Source organism: Vanessa atalanta, chromosome 25 (genome assembly GCF_905147765.1).
Source record: "Vanessa atalanta chromosome 25, ilVanAtal1.2, whole genome shotgun sequence".
Taxonomy (NCBI): domain Eukaryota; kingdom Metazoa; phylum Arthropoda; class Insecta; order Lepidoptera; family Nymphalidae; genus Vanessa; species Vanessa atalanta.
The window spans coordinates 5,720,016-5,739,502 of record NC_061895.1 but is presented as its reverse complement, the minus strand read 5'-3'; the positions used below and the strand labels follow the sequence as shown (position 1 = coordinate 5,739,502).

Genomic DNA, 19,487 nt, shown 5'->3' with positions numbered 1-19,487 from the left:
TTATTTTACTTGATTTTATGTGCATATAATTTAATTTCTTATTTTTTAATCTTGTTTTTTTTTTTAGTTTTTTGTAAAATTTGTAAATATACCCTTTTAAATTTTTAATTTTTGCATAGCGTTCGATCGTAAGCACCACAGTTATCTCAGCGCAAGGCGCGTTCCGCCACTCTTCGTGTCGTATATCTTTTTACTTCATGTTCTTGTTTTCGTTTTCTTTTCCATGAATCCCCATTGCACACGGAAGGTCATAGGTGGCGAGTTACAAGAGCGCTTGATTCCTGTGCCCTACAGCAAGACTTCTACCGATCAAGCTGTAAGATTATAAAACAAAGCCTGCTCTTTCACTCACAACTACGTTTGTTTTTACTTTGTCCTTACTGTTTCGTTTTACTATTTACTGTACTCTACTTACAAATGTTTCATCCGTTATTGTTCCGTTTTCTTTCCACACTGACCCTTTAACTTCTCTCGTATCTATAACATGTATATTTTTTATATATATAATTGTATTATTGCTTTATTTGAAATTAATCGGTCAGTGTTCAGCTTGCATGCTAATCATTACGAGCATGGATACGAGTGCATGTTCCACGGTTTACGAAAGGGTTCCGGAACAAGTTATGTGTTTGATGTCGACATTTGTCATCCATTTAGCGCCCAACACCGATCACAATGTTTTCATAGTTAAAGATTTAGATTAATTTAATGGAATTGAATGTAAGATTTAATCAAAGTATGTGAACATTTTATCTTAACATTGTATAAAGTATTTTTTTTACAAAAAAATGATATCGTATTGTTTAAGAATTTCAAGAATATAATTATTGATATCGAATATTCGCTGATACCATAACGCTTTTGTAGATCAAAGACTAGTTGTTTTATATTTTCATATATATTTAATATTAAATTTTTCTCACTTTATTTGAATGAAAAATGAAACTAGATTTTGGGGCACTTTTAGATTTTTTTCGGTATAAATTTTGATAATCTTAACGAAATGTACAAAAGAATCATCATCATTCGTAGCAGCTGAAGTAGATGTATGTATATATTATTTTGCCTCATTTTTGCACATAAATAAACAAAATCAGAGCTCCATAAAAAATGCATAAAGCGTCAAGGATTCGACATGGAAGCTTTCATCAAATAAACATTGGACTCCATCGTGATACAGGCTTTTAGATTTAAAATCCTTAAGGGTAGCATACCGCTTCTGAGATACATCATAGAGCGCGTGGTTTGGGAAGATTTAAATCGTTTCGGGTGTAATAGCTTTGCTTAATGTCCGGGACAAACAAAGATACGTGGTCAATGTTGCTTCATATGTGCGTAGCGTAAGCTTCGCGAGTAGCTCACATAGAGAAGGTCGATGAAATGCAGTCACAGAGCATAAATGCATGGAACCACTAACACCGACACGCCACTTTTAACGATTGCGACGATGTCTGAACAGAGACTGACGGGGGCAAGTAGGTCATATTTCACTGCATGGCATGCGAGGAAGCGGGTGGCCTCGCCGGCACCTCGACCTGCAATGGCGGACTTACACAATATTTGGAGAGGGGGTCAAAAGATCTGTACGATAATTGAAGAATAATTGAGTCACCTTTTTTGGGGGCCCTTTTAACCCCTTCTCTGGACCTGCGCGTGGATTATCTGTGACTGGAATTTTGAATTACCTACCGCTTCACGCCTTTCTTTTAATGGCTCGGTGTGCTTCTATTTATGTTTTCCAAACAATGTACATTTTTTCATTTATGTGAGGGCGCTGCCTTCTGATTTACACTTTTCCGTTTCCATGGCGAAAACAAGCTAATTTTAACGAGATCAGTCAAATATTGGATTTTTAATAAAGCATATATTGTTGTTGTTTTCACCATGAAAATATCGCTGTGGTGAATCAAAAGGCGTCGCTACTCTATTATAACTGTATAGCTCTGGCTCACTATTTCAAATTTAATTTTATGAAACGTTCCAATGTATATGTTTTTTTGAATATAAAACCGATGGAACGGATTCAGTCCAGTAAATGTTAACCGTTCTACGTGTCGCGCAGCACACCATTGGCACATCCTGTAAAAAATCCAAATTTAACCCACGTGTGACTGCAATTCTGTTTTTGTCTTTCCACATACTACCTCGTCGATGGACGAGAGCGTAAATTCTTTGCTGGAAATAAATTAATTTTCAAAATCATTCATAATGTATTGAACGCAAATCGTCCATGAACGAGACAGTACAAACGTGATTGATACATGATGCTTTTAAATATTTCAAGTCTGTCTGGTTTTTGGATTTTCCAACTCTATCACTCAAACTCCAATTGAATGTATGTCACTCAGTGCAAGTATCGTGTATCAAGAGTGAGTTTTTAAGTGAGCCAGAGCGCGATATCCTCGCGTGTGAGATGCGAATAAGCGGTGGGTTGGGTGCGCAGATCCGCGTGGTGAACGCGTTCCGGCAGGGGCTGGACTCGCGCGGCTCGCTGGCGGACGCGGCGCTGGCCGAGGCGCTGCGCAAGCAGACGGCGCTGTCCAAGCGCTACTCGCACTCGTCCAGCGTGGAGTACGCGGACGCGCCGCGCGAGCAGCTGGCGCCGCACGACCTGGACGTGGAGCGCCTGTCGAGCCACAGCCACACCGAGACCGCCGTGTAACCGCCCCCGCCGCCCACGCCCGCCGCCCGCCGCCGCCCGCCGCTCCGACCGTCGCCTCGACCGTCGCCTCGACTGCCCCGTCGTGCCGACGACTACGATCGTGTATAGGATGATATTTTTTAAAACGAGCATGCGCGTATTCGTTTCGACCGCGGCGGGCGCCGGCGGGCCCGCGCGGACCGACCGCTCGCCGCCGCCGGTGTTGAGCATGAGTTATTGTTAACTAGTGTGTTTAATTATTCGATTGTTTTGAAAATATTTTATTATTATACGCGTGCGCCGAGTCGCGCGCGTCTGTTGAACAAATAAAAATATTGTCTAATTATTAATTTTAGATTTAAGCGCGAGGACGAGCGAATGGGCGTGTGTTTTTTGAAAATAAAATAAAATTTTCGCGTAGCATCGTGTCATCTCTTACACGGAATGAAATGTTTTATATTGCTTTTGTCAAAGACATGTTGTGGTGCGCCTCGGGGAGGGGGCGGGTCCGCGCGGCCGCCTCGACTCATCCTTTTGTATAAAGTTATTTCATTTGTAGCGCAGCATCATCGTTTGTACGTACGCCGAGTGATATTAGCGGCGCGCTCCCCGGCCCCCGCCCCACCCGCGCGCCTTGTATACTTAACTAAATTATTGAAGTATTAGTTAAGGTGTTTGTTATAAATTTCAATAACTTTTTGTTTTTACAACCTTTTCCCCTAAGTCTAAGTATACATTTAAGTCATATCTCGAAGCGTAGACGCATCAACAGAAAAGTTTCTATACAAGAACCGATTTGCGCTTTCTTGTGTAAAAACCGACGTAGTCCACTTTAAACATCTTCGAAATGTTTAAATAGAAATAAACATTAAATTGTATAGCTGAAGGTATTTATTTGTAATGCTAGTCTCTTATGAAACAAAAACTAATTATTCAATTATTATAATGTACTTATTGATTATTGATAAATACTTCAAGTTTATTAAACAAAATATAGTCTACGATGTAAAGAATTGGTTTTGGATTTTTTTCTCTACGAGCAATAGCGACGCGTCGCACCGGCCCCGTGTCGCGAACGTCGAATATATAACGCGCGACCGACGAATCACGGGACCGACGAAATGCGTGACGACGGAACACTGACCGACGAACGCGACCGACACTGTCCCTGAGACGACAGTCCGCGGCCGACGGCGGCCGGGGCCGGCGGCGCGTCCGCGCAGACATAGGCGACGTAGGATCGCAGCAGTGGCATTTTCGACTTATAAAGTAAGACATGTACTTAATGGACCTAGTGACGAGTTAAACCGAGAGTCGCACGACAGCGGCCGACCGCTCGCAGCCCACTTGTTTTTATTAGTAATATATAAAATAATAATAAATGATGATCGAGCGACTTAGAGAATCAGCAATGTTCAATTTTGTATAGAACGTTTCATAGTAGCGGTATTGAGAGTTGTTACGTTTTATTTTGTGAGGTATGTAGGCGCGTTCCGTTGCACGTGAGCTGTGCCTCGACTAGAGCGTAGAGCGACGGACGTCGTCGCCCTCGTCTGGCCACGACGGACGGACGGACGAGTGGCGCGATCACTACTAAACTATTAAACAATCTTGTAAGTAATCAAGTATTAGCTTCGAATCAATAAAGCCTTTTTAAAAAAACTTAGTTAAAAAATGAAAACTATTGAAACTTCACATGTTTAATATTAATATTAGTTACGGTTTCAGTGACTAGAGAGGTCATGGTAAAGTTTTGTGTATAATGTTGCTATATTTTCGTTGATATTCGTTATGTACCACGAGTTTTCCGATGAAAGACATAAAATTAGGAGTCTACTGTGTAGTAGGGCGCGGGGCTGCCCGCCTCCTACCTAACAACCGATTGTTTTGACATGACAGTCTGCCACTAACCATTTTAGGTGATAAGTCCCATTGTTGTATTTTTCGTCTCACAATAAATGAAAATCTATTTTATTGTTTTTATTGCTATCGTTTTATTTACACAACCCTTTTCACTAAACCAACCAACAATATCACAAATGAAAAAAAACAACATCACAAAAAATATTTTAAAATTACTGTTGGAATAAATACAATCATTAACACATAATATTTCATAATGCCTGCAAAACTTCTACGACGTAAAGGTGGAACTTGTCAGTAATAAAAAGTAGAATACACACCAAAGTATGAATGGCTTCTTCTGCCTTAATTGTCCACCGAAAAATGTTTTCCAAGACAAGTTTTCCATAAACTACGAAACTAGTGCTACTATAACTAGAAGGTATTACCTGAAATTAACGTTTATGCATTTAATAATTGGGATTTCTTAATTTAAACAACAGACTTATTTGATAATAGCGTCTTTTGCAGGCGGCTATCTAACTTTTTGATTTCGTTTTTACTGATGAAATTAGCACCATCCTTCAAAGTTCAACCTCTAGTTTCAGCAGCGCCATCTATAAATTGTATACATTTTTATGTATACTGTTTTTCTGTAGCACAAATATACTATGGATAGCGGCTGCTTTATCCCAAAGCATAATACCGTAAGACATTATACTGTGAAAGTAACTGAAATATACTAAGCGAGCCGTATCAACATCGGTAAAAAATCAATTTTTTTTGACCGCAAATGCCGCAGAACTCACTCTACTCGCCAATCCGTTAAAATGGGGGACCCATTGCAACTTGGCATTAACAGTAAGGCCAATAAATTCAGTTGACTTAACCGAATCCATCGATTCTCCAGTGATAAGTACATCAGCTTTTACATTTTGCACATTTGTAACATTGCATTGCAAACAATACTATATCATGTTTTATCCCAACAAGAATGGGAAAGTCATTTATGTATATGAGGAATAGAAAAGGTCCAAGGATTGATCCTGGAGGGACTATGGGGGCAAACCAACTGAAACTATAGGAGACCTTTTTCCTTTAACGTTAACCCTCTGAATTCTATTCTTAAGATAAGAAGTGGGAAGGTCGAACGCACAATCTATAATTCCATAGTGATAAAGTTTCCTGACCAGAGTTTCATGTTGAACACAATCAAAGGTTTTGGATAAGGCACAGAAAATCCCTAAGGCATCTTGTGACTCCTACCAGACTTCATAACTATTCCTTATAAGCTCGATTATTGTAACCTGCCTCGGTAGTCGAGCGACCCCTAACAAATCCAAGTTGTTTTCTAAGAAGCAGATTATGTCTGTTGAAGTTGCTAATAATTGATTTAGAATATGTTTTCAACTATTTGCTGAGGGTAGTTAGTATTGAGATTGACCTATAGTTGTTGAGGTCTGAAGAACTACCAGATTTAAATATTGGAATGACTTTACTGTGTTTCATCAGGTCAGGAAATATACCACGTTGGACACAACTATTAAATATTATTGCAAGATAAGGTACAATCTCATCGATAATTGAATTTATCACCTTTACAGAAATACCCCCCAAATCAGCAGTTTTCTTGATGTCTAATGACCTAAACGTATATATTGTCACCTTCATTTTCACATTTTCTCTTACTCTTTCTTTGATCAATGACTACGCAAAAGCTGGAGAATTGGCACTATTATTGTACGTCCTTTCATTGTAAAGCTCGTTCCTACTTCGTTGCCTACTTTTATGAATTCCAATAGTCGCCCAACAGTGAATTTAAAAAAAGTGTATCAACTGTTTTAGAAGTAAATATGGCATTGGACTTGTTTTTAATTAATTTAAATTGTTGTACATCATCAATATTGGGATTATCACTAAGATATATGAGTATGCCATTTCATTTTCTATACAATTGAAAATAAAACCAATAGAAAATATATACGGAATAAATAAAGTATGTAATAGCACCACGATACTTGATATCGCTTGGCTTGACTACAGAAGTTATACTAATACACGCATACGCAGTTAAGAAAAATGACAGAAACTGAAGCGGCAATTGGAATAAGCGCTCTTAAAATATTCTGAAAGTTTAGTTTATGTCCAATAGATGTCCCACGTGGTTAGATTTTGAGTCCCTTTTTAATATTGATTAGATTGATTACATTAACTTTTTTTACATAAGCCGCTGGGCTAAGGACTCTCCTTTTGAGGAGAAGGTTTGGAGCATATTCCACCACACTGCTCCAATGCGGGATTGATTGGTTAATTTATGTTATTTGGATTTATAATTGATGTCCCGTATTTTCTGATATAGACATTTTGATAACAGAGAGCAAGGCGCATAACCGATCTAATTATTAAAAAATAGATCAAATAAAGGTATTCTGGGACAAGCACCCTTAAAAACTAATGTTAGCTCTATACGAGGGAGGGGGTGAAGGAGGATTAATAAAAAATGAATAAATTGTAGGCGTAAGTTTATTTACAATACCTTAAATACAAACATTAAAACTAATAACAATCAAATGTTATTTAATCTACTGCAAGGTAATGAGGCCTGGTGGCGGCTCCGGAGGCATGAAACCAGGCAACGGAATCGATGGATCTGTAAATTAATAAACATTATTTAAATCAATTTCTAAGAATATTAAAATTAACTGACAAAGAAATAATTTAAAAATATATATATATATAATCTATAAGATCAATAATAAAAACAAAAACTATGCAACATATAAGACTACTTTATTGAAGCTGTAAATATAACATAGTTTTTAAGATCAAAATCTAAAGATAAATAAATAAAATAAACAGAGAAAAATACTCGGTATGACTGCGGAAAAACTATAATATGCGATCGCATGCGGTATCCCCGGTGGGCACGTGTCGCTCACCGAACTTGCCGGCGGGCAGCGCGGGCAGCGCGGCGGCGAGGGGGGCGCGGCGGCGCGCGGCGCGCAGCAGGTGCGCGGGGGGCGCGGCGTGCAGCGGCGGGGGCGGCGAGCCGGGCGGCGGCGGCGGGGGCGGCAGCGCGTCCCACAGCGGCACGTGGTCGGCGTGCGCGGCGGGGCACGGCCACGCGCAGCCGTAGCGCCGAGCCTTCTTGCGCTGCGGGTCGCGGGAACACGGATAAGTCATTGCTGCTGAATGGCGGGCTTAAATGGAGCTTTGTTGTTTGTGTTGTGACGTAGAGAACGCAATAAGTAAGGTTTTGGCACAAAGTGGTTATTGGGGGGCGCTGTAACTCCACTATCCTAAATTTTATCTAGTCGACCCATTCGATGTTATTGTTATCTATAGACCGTCGAGACTAACATAAATATGTTTTTTTTTTGTTTATGAAAAGTGTAGCATGAAAACGTTCATAAAGTTAAACAAACGAAGAAGCAGAAACTCTTACCTTCTTCACGGGCGGTTCCTCGACGTCGGAGTCCTGTCCCGGCTTGTATCCGTCGGCAAAACTTACTCGCTTTGAGCTGCGAGACTCCGATATATTGCTATTCAAATAAATATATTATAAACGTCAATGATGAAATTATATACATTTACAGTTCAAATTTTACTGTATTAAAAAATTAATGATCACAATCAAATTACATAAATTTATTAAAAAGTACAAAAGTACAAGTGTTTCCACATGCACATATATAACTTACGTGATCAAAATTCCCTTTTCAGGTACGTCCTTATCAGCATCGACGCTTTCTACTTCATTAGCCACTTCCCCGAGTACTGAATTAAAACAGAAATCATCTTAAAAAATTATCTGTATATTCCGGCTCGAAGGACCATATTTATTTAGTTTACAAATATTTAGTACCTGTTTCTCTTAATGCTTTGTTAATCCTATCGTCGAGTGAACTAGTCCTAGTTTCCACATTCGCTTTCACTGAGACATTTGTAGTCAGAGAGATATTATCAATGGCAGTGACTGCGATGTTTGCGGAAACCGTGTTTGTATCGAAGTCGGGGCCGAAACAGTCGCCGTACTGCAAGCGGTCGGAGGCTCCATACATGTCCATATAAGCTTCATCGTAACTGAAAACAAATATACTAATTATAAACGTGACATCGACTATTACTGTAACCGCCAATGCGCTGCCAACTTTGATAATTAAGCTGGATCCGGTCTCTGTCTAAAAAGTTTGGTGAATTGATCGTTCAAACTGAAACAGCGATTAAGCGTGTGAAGATCTCGGCAGGCTGGCAGACCAAATTTTAGTGTAGCATTCATATTAAAAAATGTAGTACCCCGTATTAGTGTTAGAGTCTGTGCGATTGGCGATGCTCTGAATCTGATAGATCGGCTGAGCCTCCTCCACCGGAAAGTGAGTCCCCTCGCCGGTCAACACGATGTTCACCTCTCCCGGTTTCAGCCCTGCAAGCGGGAAGACGTGTCACAATCCGGGCATACAAACAGAACAAAGCGAGTGGCGAGCTGCGTACCCCAGCGCGAGGGCCGGGGCGCGGGCGGCGGCGCGGGCGCGCCCCCCGGCCGCCAGTCGCACTTGATCTCGCCGCAGCGCGCGCGCACCACCGTCTCGATGCGCCGCGAGCCGCCCGCGCCCTCCGCGCCCTCCGCCCCCTCCGCGCCCTCCGCGCCCGACCTAGCGCGCTGCGGGAACACGTAAAACATTCATTAGTAAATTCTCATACATATTCTCATCTCGTCTGTAACATTTCTTTCGGTCTGTAGCGAGTGAGACAAAATATCGCTAGTAAGCAGACGTACTTAATGAATGATTGTTGAGGAAGTTGGCATGATTCAAAGGCGCTTTCAAACGTGCTAGTATTTGGGCTCACTCGTTACGTTTTCCAACACTTTCGATATAACGCATAAAGAACACACTGTATATAATAAATAAAGAGTGTCCACTGACCTGACTCGCGACGTCGCTCTGGTAGGCCATCGCGAGTTGCTCGTACATCTCGTAGTTGGCGGTCTCGTAGCTCTCCGTGTACTTGTCCTCGCACTCGGCGACCGTCTCTATTCCCTTCTGATAGAGCACGTTTTGACTCGCACTAATGACATCGTTGAAACTGTAGTTAGAGTTTTGAGATGACGGACGGAGATGGCTTTCGTCTTTTTCGTATGACGGTACATCCTGCTTAAGAAAAAAAAAATATATATACAATAGTTTGACGGAGTAATTTTACATATATGAATAGATACATATATTATGAGATCTCTAACTCTCTAATATATTTTAAAAAAATATATTTTATTAATAATTATAGAATATTTATCAACAAATACGTGCAAAATAAATATTAATACATAAATACAAAAATAATATGATTTAACAACTTAACAGATTGTTAATGTGAAGCAGAAGCTACACAGAAGTGTTAATTTCGTCATTACATTAAAAAAAAAAAACACTTCATTAATAAACTAAAATTAATACATTACCTTCACACTGCACACTGATTCTTGAGATGAACACTGAGACATGTTGGACTCGTCTGGTGGGGGGGCCTCGGGAACCACGGTGGGAGGGGCGAGGACTGGCTTGGGGAGTGTGTTTTCTACCGGAGGATCCTGTAAAATATCGAACCAATTTTGAATAACAATAAAAAACTAAGTGACTGAAAGAATTGATATTCTAAAAACTTCCAATATTTTATAATAATTTATAAAAACCAGGGTGATCAAATCTATTAGTTTTGTTGCTTACTTGTAAATGTTCACTTGAAAAGAAAAAAATAGTGATGATGAAATGATGAAAAGATCGAATTGAAACGAACTCCAAATGTATAAAGATAATTGAAAGTAATAAGCCAACGGTCAAAAGATTTAATTATAAAACAACATTGAAGATTAGGTAATCTTAAATAGATATATAAATATTACAGATCAAAACGTCTTAGCCGCGCCTATATCTATAACGAGAGACAAAAAATATTGTATTTTCAATTTTGTTTACTAACAAATAGTCATATTAACTTTAAAACGTTTAAATTAGACCTACGGGATTATTAAAAACATTTACCTCGGGCAGTTCTATCTCTTCAATAGCACTTATTTCTGTAATCGGTTCCAAATTATCAACATCGAAGCGATCACTTTGTGTTTTAACCGTATCTTCTTTACGTACTTCTTTACATAGATCTTCCTCTACTTCCTTTTTAATATGTATGTTCTCTACAAAGTCATTCTGTAGTTCTTTGACGTTTATAATCTCTCTAGGTTTTTGACGTCGAGGTGAAAACTCCATTAACTTTTGCCCTTTCTCGTCATCTGTTAAGCGTTCTGTTTTAATATTATTAAGAATGTTGACATCAAATAAGTCTTCACTTTGCGTAGAATCTGATGAAGACGGCTTTCGTTGCTTTTTGACTTTCTTCCTCCTCTCCTGGTTTCGCTTTTTCGCCTTCTTCGCTCTCCTTTCACTGGCCGAATCCGATTCGCTGCTGCTATCGCTACTTGAAGATGAACTGGAAGAACTCGTTTGAACAACTTTCTTTTTCTTTTGAGCCTTCTTCTTTAACTTTTCTTGCTTCCTCTTTTTGATTTTCTTATCTTTTTTCCTATCTACAAAGTTGATAATAAAATCGTAAAATATTTTTCTTATTAAAATATATTAAGAAAGCAAATGGGGTGGCCATAGGACTTAACATTGTCCGTCGTAATTACACGTACTCATCCTTCAAATTTAACCAGAGCATTATATAGGGTAGATATTTGGCGGGAAACAGTTAAACAGAAAAGCGAAAGATACTCGCCCAGACTCTTCAGATACTTTACCTGAATCTTCGTCTTCAGACGACTTGTTTTGTTTACGCTTATTCTGTTTTTGTTTCAACTTTTTAAGTATTTTGCGTCCTATACGACGACGCTTAGCCGACTTCGATTTTGTTTTCTTCATCGCCTGAAATTCATTTTATATCATCTAATGTATAGAATCTTCAATAAAATTGGTGAAAGACAAACTAATGAAAGTATTTTATCAGAAATTGAACAGATAACTATATCGAGATATTTATCATTACAATCTTATGTTCTATCGCAGCGTTACCTTTTTCTTGAGCAATTTCCTTTTCTTTACGGAGTTTTCGTCGCTGTCTGACAACGACGAGGACATCGACGAAGTAGAATGTTTTCGTTTACGAGGTCTGGACTTTTCCTTTTCTACTTTAGCTTTGTTACTAAAAATTAAGAACAATTTTTGTATACGATTCATAAAATCGCAGATTCGATCAGTGATTAGTCTGATTGGATTTACTTGCTTTGAAGAAAGAAACATGGTAGACGTAACATCGAAAGAAAATTGTATGTGTCTGATGAAATGATACCTATTGTAGGTATGTATACTAATTTCAAATTCGGATCAAATATGTAAAAATAATAAAAAAAGGCACGGACGCTGTATAGAGAGGAATAAAGAATCAAGCAGGCACCTTTAAAAAAAATCAAAAAAAAGGGCCGTTTAATTTCAATACAGTTTGCAGTCTGTGCCGATCCAAAATAAATATGAAAATTGCAAGCGACTAATAATTTAGTATGCTACAAATAATAACGACTTATCGGTAAGAATATTCACAATTAGGTGAGTGTCGAACCTTTTATCTTGTTCCTCGTCTATATCAGACTCTTGGCTCCAACCCTCGCTGCTTAACTTTATCTTCTTAGACTTTTTATCGTCTGTTTCTTTTTCTAAATCCTCTTTCTTCTTCTTCCTTGATTCCTGTCTTACCGGTGTGGTGCTTCTTGATGTTTCTATTTTGGAATCGACGGCGTCCGGCCATACCGCTTCCATAAACCTTCGAATAACAATTTGTAGTATTAATAAATGGAGCTAACAAGCATTTCAATACTGTCACTTTTGAACTATATATCTTTAACTAACTATATTTATTGCAGTTTTCCCTTATTTTTAAATTACTTATTAATAAAAACTATTGAAAGAAATTTGTCGTCTCTTCAACAACCCTTTATACGTACCTCTGATACTCCCTGTCAAGTGAGAGTTCGTCGTTTCTTTGAGGAGTCGCCGACCTTCTGTCCTCGGTTCTATGTGCCTGTAAGCTATCCTCAGCTTCCCACTCATTGGCGAGAGGGACAACGTTGCTCTCAGTGGGACATAAGCTGTGACGAGGATACCAACCGCGTGCAGATGAAAATGGCGAATCAGCAATCCTTAAAAAAAAAAAGATTTCAAAATTATTTTTCTAACCGTAACTGTAACGTGATGAAGCAATATAATTGTACACATAAAAAAAATATTAAGTAGATATATTTGCTTGTATACATACATACTATAAATTAACATCAGTACAAAAACTTAATGTCATGCAAATTAATTATTATTATTAAATGAATTATAATATTAATGAAAGGAACTGTTATGTTATCCATACTTACTGATCACATCCGTACACTCGATCCACTAGATTCATTTTAGACATTTCCAGCTCCTCATAAACAACGCTACGGTCTTTTACACATGCACATCCTTTCGGACTCTCTGTGTACCATATCTTGGGAGTTGTTCGAGTTTCTCTAAAAATATAAAATATAAGTAAAATATATTTTTTCTGGTTGATTCTCAATAAAAGATTATTTAAAATGAAACCATTAATAAATAGAATATATATATATCGGTTTATGATTTAGAAATACAAACGAATGACAAGAGCATTGTTGTCCATTCTTTAATACATGGTCAACTTCAACTGTCAACTGTGACCATCAACCGTCACCGCAAGAATTTTAATTCACATAGTCAATACGCTGCTAACCATAAAATCTAAGATCCTGGTATCCAAACAATACGAATTGCTATTTCGCAGTCTGATGAGAGGGTGGCACCTACTTAGATGGGATTGTACATAGCCTTACCACCAAGTATTTGCATTTATTTTTAATAAAAAAAGGTATGTGGATGTGCTAACCGTCGCCCGACATTGGCGCCGTAAGAAATACAAACATTTCCATATATGAAGTGCTGTAGTCGCTAGGGTGCTGTAGCAAAATGGACCAACTTTGAGAACTAAGATGTTATACCTCTGGCGCTTGTAATAACACAGATTCGCTCACATTCCAAAGCAGAACACAGCAATACGTTGATGGAAGAATACTTAATGAAAATAACTTGTAAATGTGTGTGCAAAGACATGCAAATAACTTTACAATCTTATAATGTTTGAAATAATAATAATAATTTGTAAAAAATTACGCTCATAATGATCAAGTAGTACTTGCTCTAAATTTAAACCTGATTATCCACTAATGAGTCAACAAACAGCTTTTAGCATTCTTAAAAATAATTCAGAAGATATAAGAATAAAGAAAAGTCGCTCACTTGTAACATTTCTTCTTATCGTGTCTAAACAAAAGTGGCTGGCAAATTTTGAGCACAAAACTCCACGTTTCCAGCGAATCGACAGTTGATTTAGACATCTTCGAATCCAGTGCCTCATCCAACTCCTTCTCTATTGATAATCTATAATTATCCATTGATTTATATCCACTTTCGTTCGTGTCAGTGGTCTTAAAACTGTCTGATGATCTGTAACCGTCAGAAAAATCACTTCTTTGACTTTGAGCACGAGATTTATCGATTATTTCTGGTGTGACGGAGCCGGCCTTTGTTTTTCTTGGACTTTCTTCTTCTCTATTCGGTGATATTTCGTACTCAACGAGTCCCTTATCTTGACTGCCATCCTCGCTCATATCCTCTTGTTTTATTTCATTTATAACAGATTCCAAAAAGGTATCATCGTTTAAGCCGTCTAAAGACGTGTCCTTGGATATGTCTGCCCCGTAATCTACACTTTTATCAGACGGATCATATAGTAACAATTGCTTTTTCGATTTAGTTTGAGCGTATTTTTCTAGTCCTGAATCTTCATCGAATATATCTAGAATTTCATCATCATTTGGATCTATCTCGAATTTAAATGAATCTATTACCGGCTGCAATTTTTCCATCTTAACGGGCATATTAACCGGTTTATCTAGTGTGATATTCCTTAATATTTCTTTATTCTTTGAAATACTCAGTTTCAGTTGTTCAGACGGTTCCGTAACCTTGATATCCGTGGAAGGAGTGAACGATGCAACGAAGTTAGATGGTTTTTCTTGAATCTTAGGGCTTGAGCTACTATTTTTGTCATCATTATCTAGAGACCAGCTGTCACATACCAAATAATCATTGAGATTCACGTCAGTTTCCTTTTCTGTTGATTTCTCTATTTTTCTTGATTCTTCAGTCTTTTCTTCTTTACTTTTACTCTTGTCTTTTTGTTTATCTCTATCTCTTTCCTTGTATTTCATGTCATCTTTCCTATAATCATGTCTTCTTGAGTCATATTTATCACTTTTCCTCCTATCCTTATCTGATTCACCCTTACGGCGATCAGATTTGCGGTCCTTTTCATGAGAAGACGCTTCATCCCTCTTCCTTTGAAACGGATTATCGTAATCAGGCAATAACTTATGATAGTCAAACTTAAACTCTTTTCCTTCAAGTTTTGCCTTTTTTGCTTCACGAATTAGATCGTCAACTTTTGCTGGATCTGTAGAAAATATCATTTGAATAATTACAAATATTGTCGATTATATTATAAAGAAAATAACAAATTATGTAATTAAAGCAAATTAAAATTAAACAAGTACCAACAACAATATATCGATACACTACGAAATTTACCGTCAATATTACTTTTTCGGTTCTCCTTACGTTATTTATCGAGAAATGTAACGAAACGTAGTCTTCCAAAAACGTATCGAGCATCCCTCGATAATTAAAGCAAACGACACCGAATTAGGTACATATATATCACTCAATACACTTTATACATTTATAAATAATCTTATGCAATGCAAAATCAAATCATCTAATACAAACCTTAATATAAAGTTAAAGCAACTAATTGCAAACGATAAAGAAGAAAACTTTTATGCATCAGTAACTATACAAAAAAAACAATCACAAATAGCGCAAAAAATATACAAATATTCATCAACAATAAAAGCACACACAATATTAGAAATCAAAATACCAACCAAATAAATAAAAAAGACTTATCTTAGCAATCTGCACTATTTAGATAATAAATAAAATAAACTAATTACTCTATTAAAAATTACTCATATGAACTAATATAATATAATTTACTTTATACTTCACTCAGTACCAGCCCTAGCCATTATTGAATAGAGATTTTATATATAATAAAATTGAATTAAAAAAGCAATTATGTTAAACAGATTTCACATTAAATATTTATTAATAATTTTATTAAATTTTCAACAAAATGTTGCAATTATAATATCCAATCTAATGAATTGGATTAATGTAAAAATCTCAATAGTCGTAGTTATAATATAATTATTTTAAAAACCAACGATGACTAACATGATTATAAAACATTGCAAATTCCTATTGTACTACACTATGAGTAGGGCAATGCTTAAAAGGAATGGAAAAAAAACCGGCGAAAGTCACATCACTAGGCTTACCAATTTTAATTTTTTTTTGTTTATTTGAATGTAAAGTAACTTCAAAGACGATAGAGCTAAAGGTTTTATATTAATCATGTTTTCATATTATTGAAATCAAACAGATAAAAAACTTGATTGCATGCAAGAAAATAAGTCCATTTTCCATAATGGATTAATTCCAACCAACTCAGATGAAATTAAGTTCTACCTACATTTACCTCTGCTCCAAAATGTTACTTTTATTAATGAATTGTATAATTTTAATTTAAGTACAACATAAAAATACATTTTAATTGTGTACATAATTTTGTTCGCGAAATATTAGTGGTGCAATGTTCACCAATTTGGACCATATCGAAAATCACAATGCTAAGGAACATAAGTGATCCGAAAGCGATCTCCTCGCTCTAGGGCTGGCTCTGACTTGACTATATACATTAATTCTATGAGCAAATATGGTACATTTTTGAGCTATGCTTAACTTACTAAAAGTTCGTTTTTGCTTGATACGTCGTATGGAGGCACGTGATCTTTGCGAGCTATAAACTCGAAATCGACGGTCTACATGCATTACACGATATAAAAGCTTAATATATTTCATCAAACAATTTAGCAAAGGCGACACAAAAAAAAAAGTAAAATCTCATAGCACTATAAAAAGAAGTCATTATAGATTATTATTTATTGTACAAAAATATGCGTATTTGAATAACAAGACACATGAAATGAATTTATTATCTCCCTGCCTGAAGATGAAAAAAAAAAACATTGCAACATAAATTGTCAGATGGGTTGAAGCATTAGATACAAGTTTTTTTTTTTACAGTATAAACTTGGTGCAAATGTTATGAATGAAAACTACTAAAGTAGTATGGAAAGTATAATAAAATTTTCAACACAAACATTAGCACAAGTATAAATATTTAACTATAAATATAACATACCCAAGAATGACTTGATAGGTGGCATAGCTTTGGTCGGCATAGCCTTCTCACTGGTTGACGATGGGCAGATGAGACCGAGGGGTATGCCTAATTCAACCAATTCCATTTTACGTTTCATATCCTCTATTTCAGCGAGAGTTCTCTTTTGGAGGTCTGTGTATGAATCTGAAATAATTTATATATATAATTTATTATTCATTTTAGTATTAAAGCGACTAGGATGTCTATTTGCTATTTATTTATTTATTTCAATAAAACAACAGCATATAATACAAAATATAAACATTAAAAAAACAATACAAAGACAAGTTTTATAGATAAAATGTAACAAAACAATGAATTAAAAAAAAATTAATACTAATTAGGACACACATAACATAGTCTATGTTGTAGTGCAGTTACACTATATTTTTTTTGTATAAGTGATTGTAAGTGTATATGTGTTTAAGTGTATGTCAATTTATCAAATGCCTTATAAAAAGTTATATAGATAATCAATGATTTAAAGGGAGTTTATTGTAGGGAACCACTTCAGATACACTAATTCACTTTATTCCAATAAACAGCAAGTACCTGAGCTAACCTAAACACCAGTAAATAGTATTTTTTTAAAAATGAATTAAATCTAACACTGATACTGATTATTCTGCTGCTGCTGCTATATTTTAGGGTACCAAACTTGACTTGACATTTATAGCATAATAATATACACTAATACACACATCAACTAAGTTTTCACTGATAGTAATCATCGTAAATACAAAAGAACATTATTCGAAACACTCTCTTTATGAATAAAACATTAAACACCATTTTCAGGAAAATTATAGGATAAATTGGCAAAAATAAACCTTGATTCGAAAACACAATATCCAGATATTTCTCTCGATAGAACGGTTTACATTTTATTTTAGAATATAATGTCACATTGGAAATCACCTACCTTGAAAGGACTTCCTGGAAGTTCCTGGTTTCGGAGGTTTTGGTAGTTTTTTTTGCTCTGGGTCTTCTACTTTTGGGGTAACTTTAACACTACTCAATTTACCAATCAATACTGTTGTACCTATTCAAAAAAATATATAAAATTAACTTATTTACCTATAATTAAATAATTAACCTATAATAAAATTTGATTAAAAGTACAATTGATTATGAGGGATAAGGGAGAAACTGTTCAATTATTAAAAGGCAATTTAAATTAAAAATATATATGAAATAATGTAGATTATTATTGTATGGACTTGACTCGGTATAATTGTCAAAAAATTAATAAAGAGAAAGCAGGACAATCCGAAAGATAGATGAGTAACCTAAAACACACAGTTGACTGACACCAGTGAAATAGTTAGAGGAGTCCTATCCTATGCCAGAGCACACTAAATTGTAAATACTGAAACATAGCTCTGGTCCACTAGTGAAACTTGATTAAACTTAATAATATAAATTTATTTTTTTATGATATTGGTAGGCGGATGAGCAAATGGGCTACCTGATGGTAAGTGGTCACTGCCACCCTTAGACATTGGAGCTGTAACAAATATCAACCATTCCTTACATCACCAAAGCGCCACCAACCTTGGGAACTAAGATGTTATATCCCTTGTGCCTGTAGTTACACTGGCTCACTCACCCTTCAAGCCAACCAAGCCAGATTTTATTAATCCTTTCCAAGATTTCTGTAGCCATATAATCAAGTCAGTAGACAATTGAGGTAATTTGTAAATAATGAGGTGTCTAATGATACATACAATAATAATGAGAAACAACAACTGTTTTACTTACTTCCACTTCCTGACGATTTTGGTACCAAGATAGGTGTGATTGGAGTTTTTTTCTGAATTGAAAATGCCCTGAGTCTTTTTTTCGCATTTTCTACCCCTTTAGCTGATGAAATAACTTTTGGTGTCTTTGGAGTTGAAATCGGCGTTGGTGGTTCTTGATCTAATGGCTGGAAAATAATTTATCTTTCTTTGAGCTAAATATAATGAGAACGTCCAGTGTAATATAAAAATATATTTTTTTAAATTCATAAACAAAAAATAAAATACAAATATGACATCTTACCAGTGGTATTTCAGTTCCTGGAGGTGCAGGTTCCTCGTCCTTCCGAGGAACATTGTTTTTACCTTTGTCGGAATCCATTTGCACTATTTTCACACTTGCGTACAAGTATTCCTGTTATAACCTCATAAAGTATCGCTTAAAATAAAGTTTTTTTTTAAATATAATTCAGAATTCCCATTTTAATATATTCAAACTTTTACCGTAAGCCTAAACTCATTTCAACAAAGTTGAAAATTATGAAGTTTCATACTTCGTAAACGAATATTAACAAAATACAAACTAACAATATTAAATGTTAAATGTCACAAATCACAAACTATTTTATAAATTATGATAGAGTTGATGACAGATGTAGGAAAACTAATGTTGACCTGTTTTATTATTTAATCTGTAACGAAAATCAAGCTAACAACATTATAATAATATTTTAGAATTCGGCTATCCATGTACTATAAACAAAATATTCATTTGTGTTGATTTTTTTTATTGGATAGGTTTATAA

General features: G+C 36.1%; 2 protein-coding genes across 10 annotated transcripts in view; one reads left to right on the top strand and one right to left on the bottom strand.

Moving 5' to 3' along the window:
* Window positions 1-4,624, top strand: part of LOC125073813 (plasma membrane calcium-transporting ATPase 2) — a 167,750-nt gene extending 163,126 nt beyond the window's left edge. For 7 of the 8 annotated variants that reach the window (XM_047684885.1, XM_047684884.1, XM_047684881.1 and 4 more), the window contains 2 exons: window positions 248-316; window positions 2,444-4,624. In XM_047684885.1, coding sequence (XP_047540841.1) covers window positions 248-316; window positions 2,444-2,662 — 288 coding nt within the window. In that variant the 3' untranslated portion in view covers window positions 2,663-4,624. Of the gene's footprint in view, window positions 1-247; window positions 317-2,443 lie in introns of those variants that run through there. The other variant, XM_047684891.1, reaches the window with a different exon arrangement.
* A 2,367-nt stretch (window positions 4,625-6,991) lies between these two features.
* Window positions 6,992-19,285, bottom strand: LOC125073812 (transcriptional regulator ATRX-like). 2 transcript variants are annotated; one of them, XM_047684878.1, is made up of 20 exons: window positions 18,986-19,285; window positions 18,704-18,869; window positions 17,865-17,984; window positions 16,922-17,086; window positions 13,834-15,049; window positions 12,894-13,031; window positions 12,474-12,668; window positions 12,092-12,292; window positions 11,548-11,677; window positions 11,277-11,400; window positions 10,522-11,063; window positions 9,942-10,070; window positions 9,409-9,636; window positions 8,975-9,143; window positions 8,780-8,906; window positions 8,349-8,566; window positions 8,185-8,260; window positions 7,929-8,025; window positions 7,423-7,636; window positions 6,992-7,133 (listed from the first exon to the last, which is right to left on the bottom strand). In XM_047684878.1, exons 1-20 carry the CDS (start codon window positions 19,061-19,063, stop codon window positions 7,066-7,068), a joined length of 4,401 nt encoding a protein of 1,466 aa, XP_047540834.1. In that variant the 5' UTR covers window positions 19,064-19,285; the 3' UTR covers window positions 6,992-7,065. The 2 variants fall into 2 exon arrangements, with proteins under 2 accessions (XP_047540834.1, XP_047540835.1); XM_047684879.1 differs by having other exon boundaries at window positions 9,409-9,633.
* Between the last annotated feature and the right edge of the window lie 202 nt (window positions 19,286-19,487).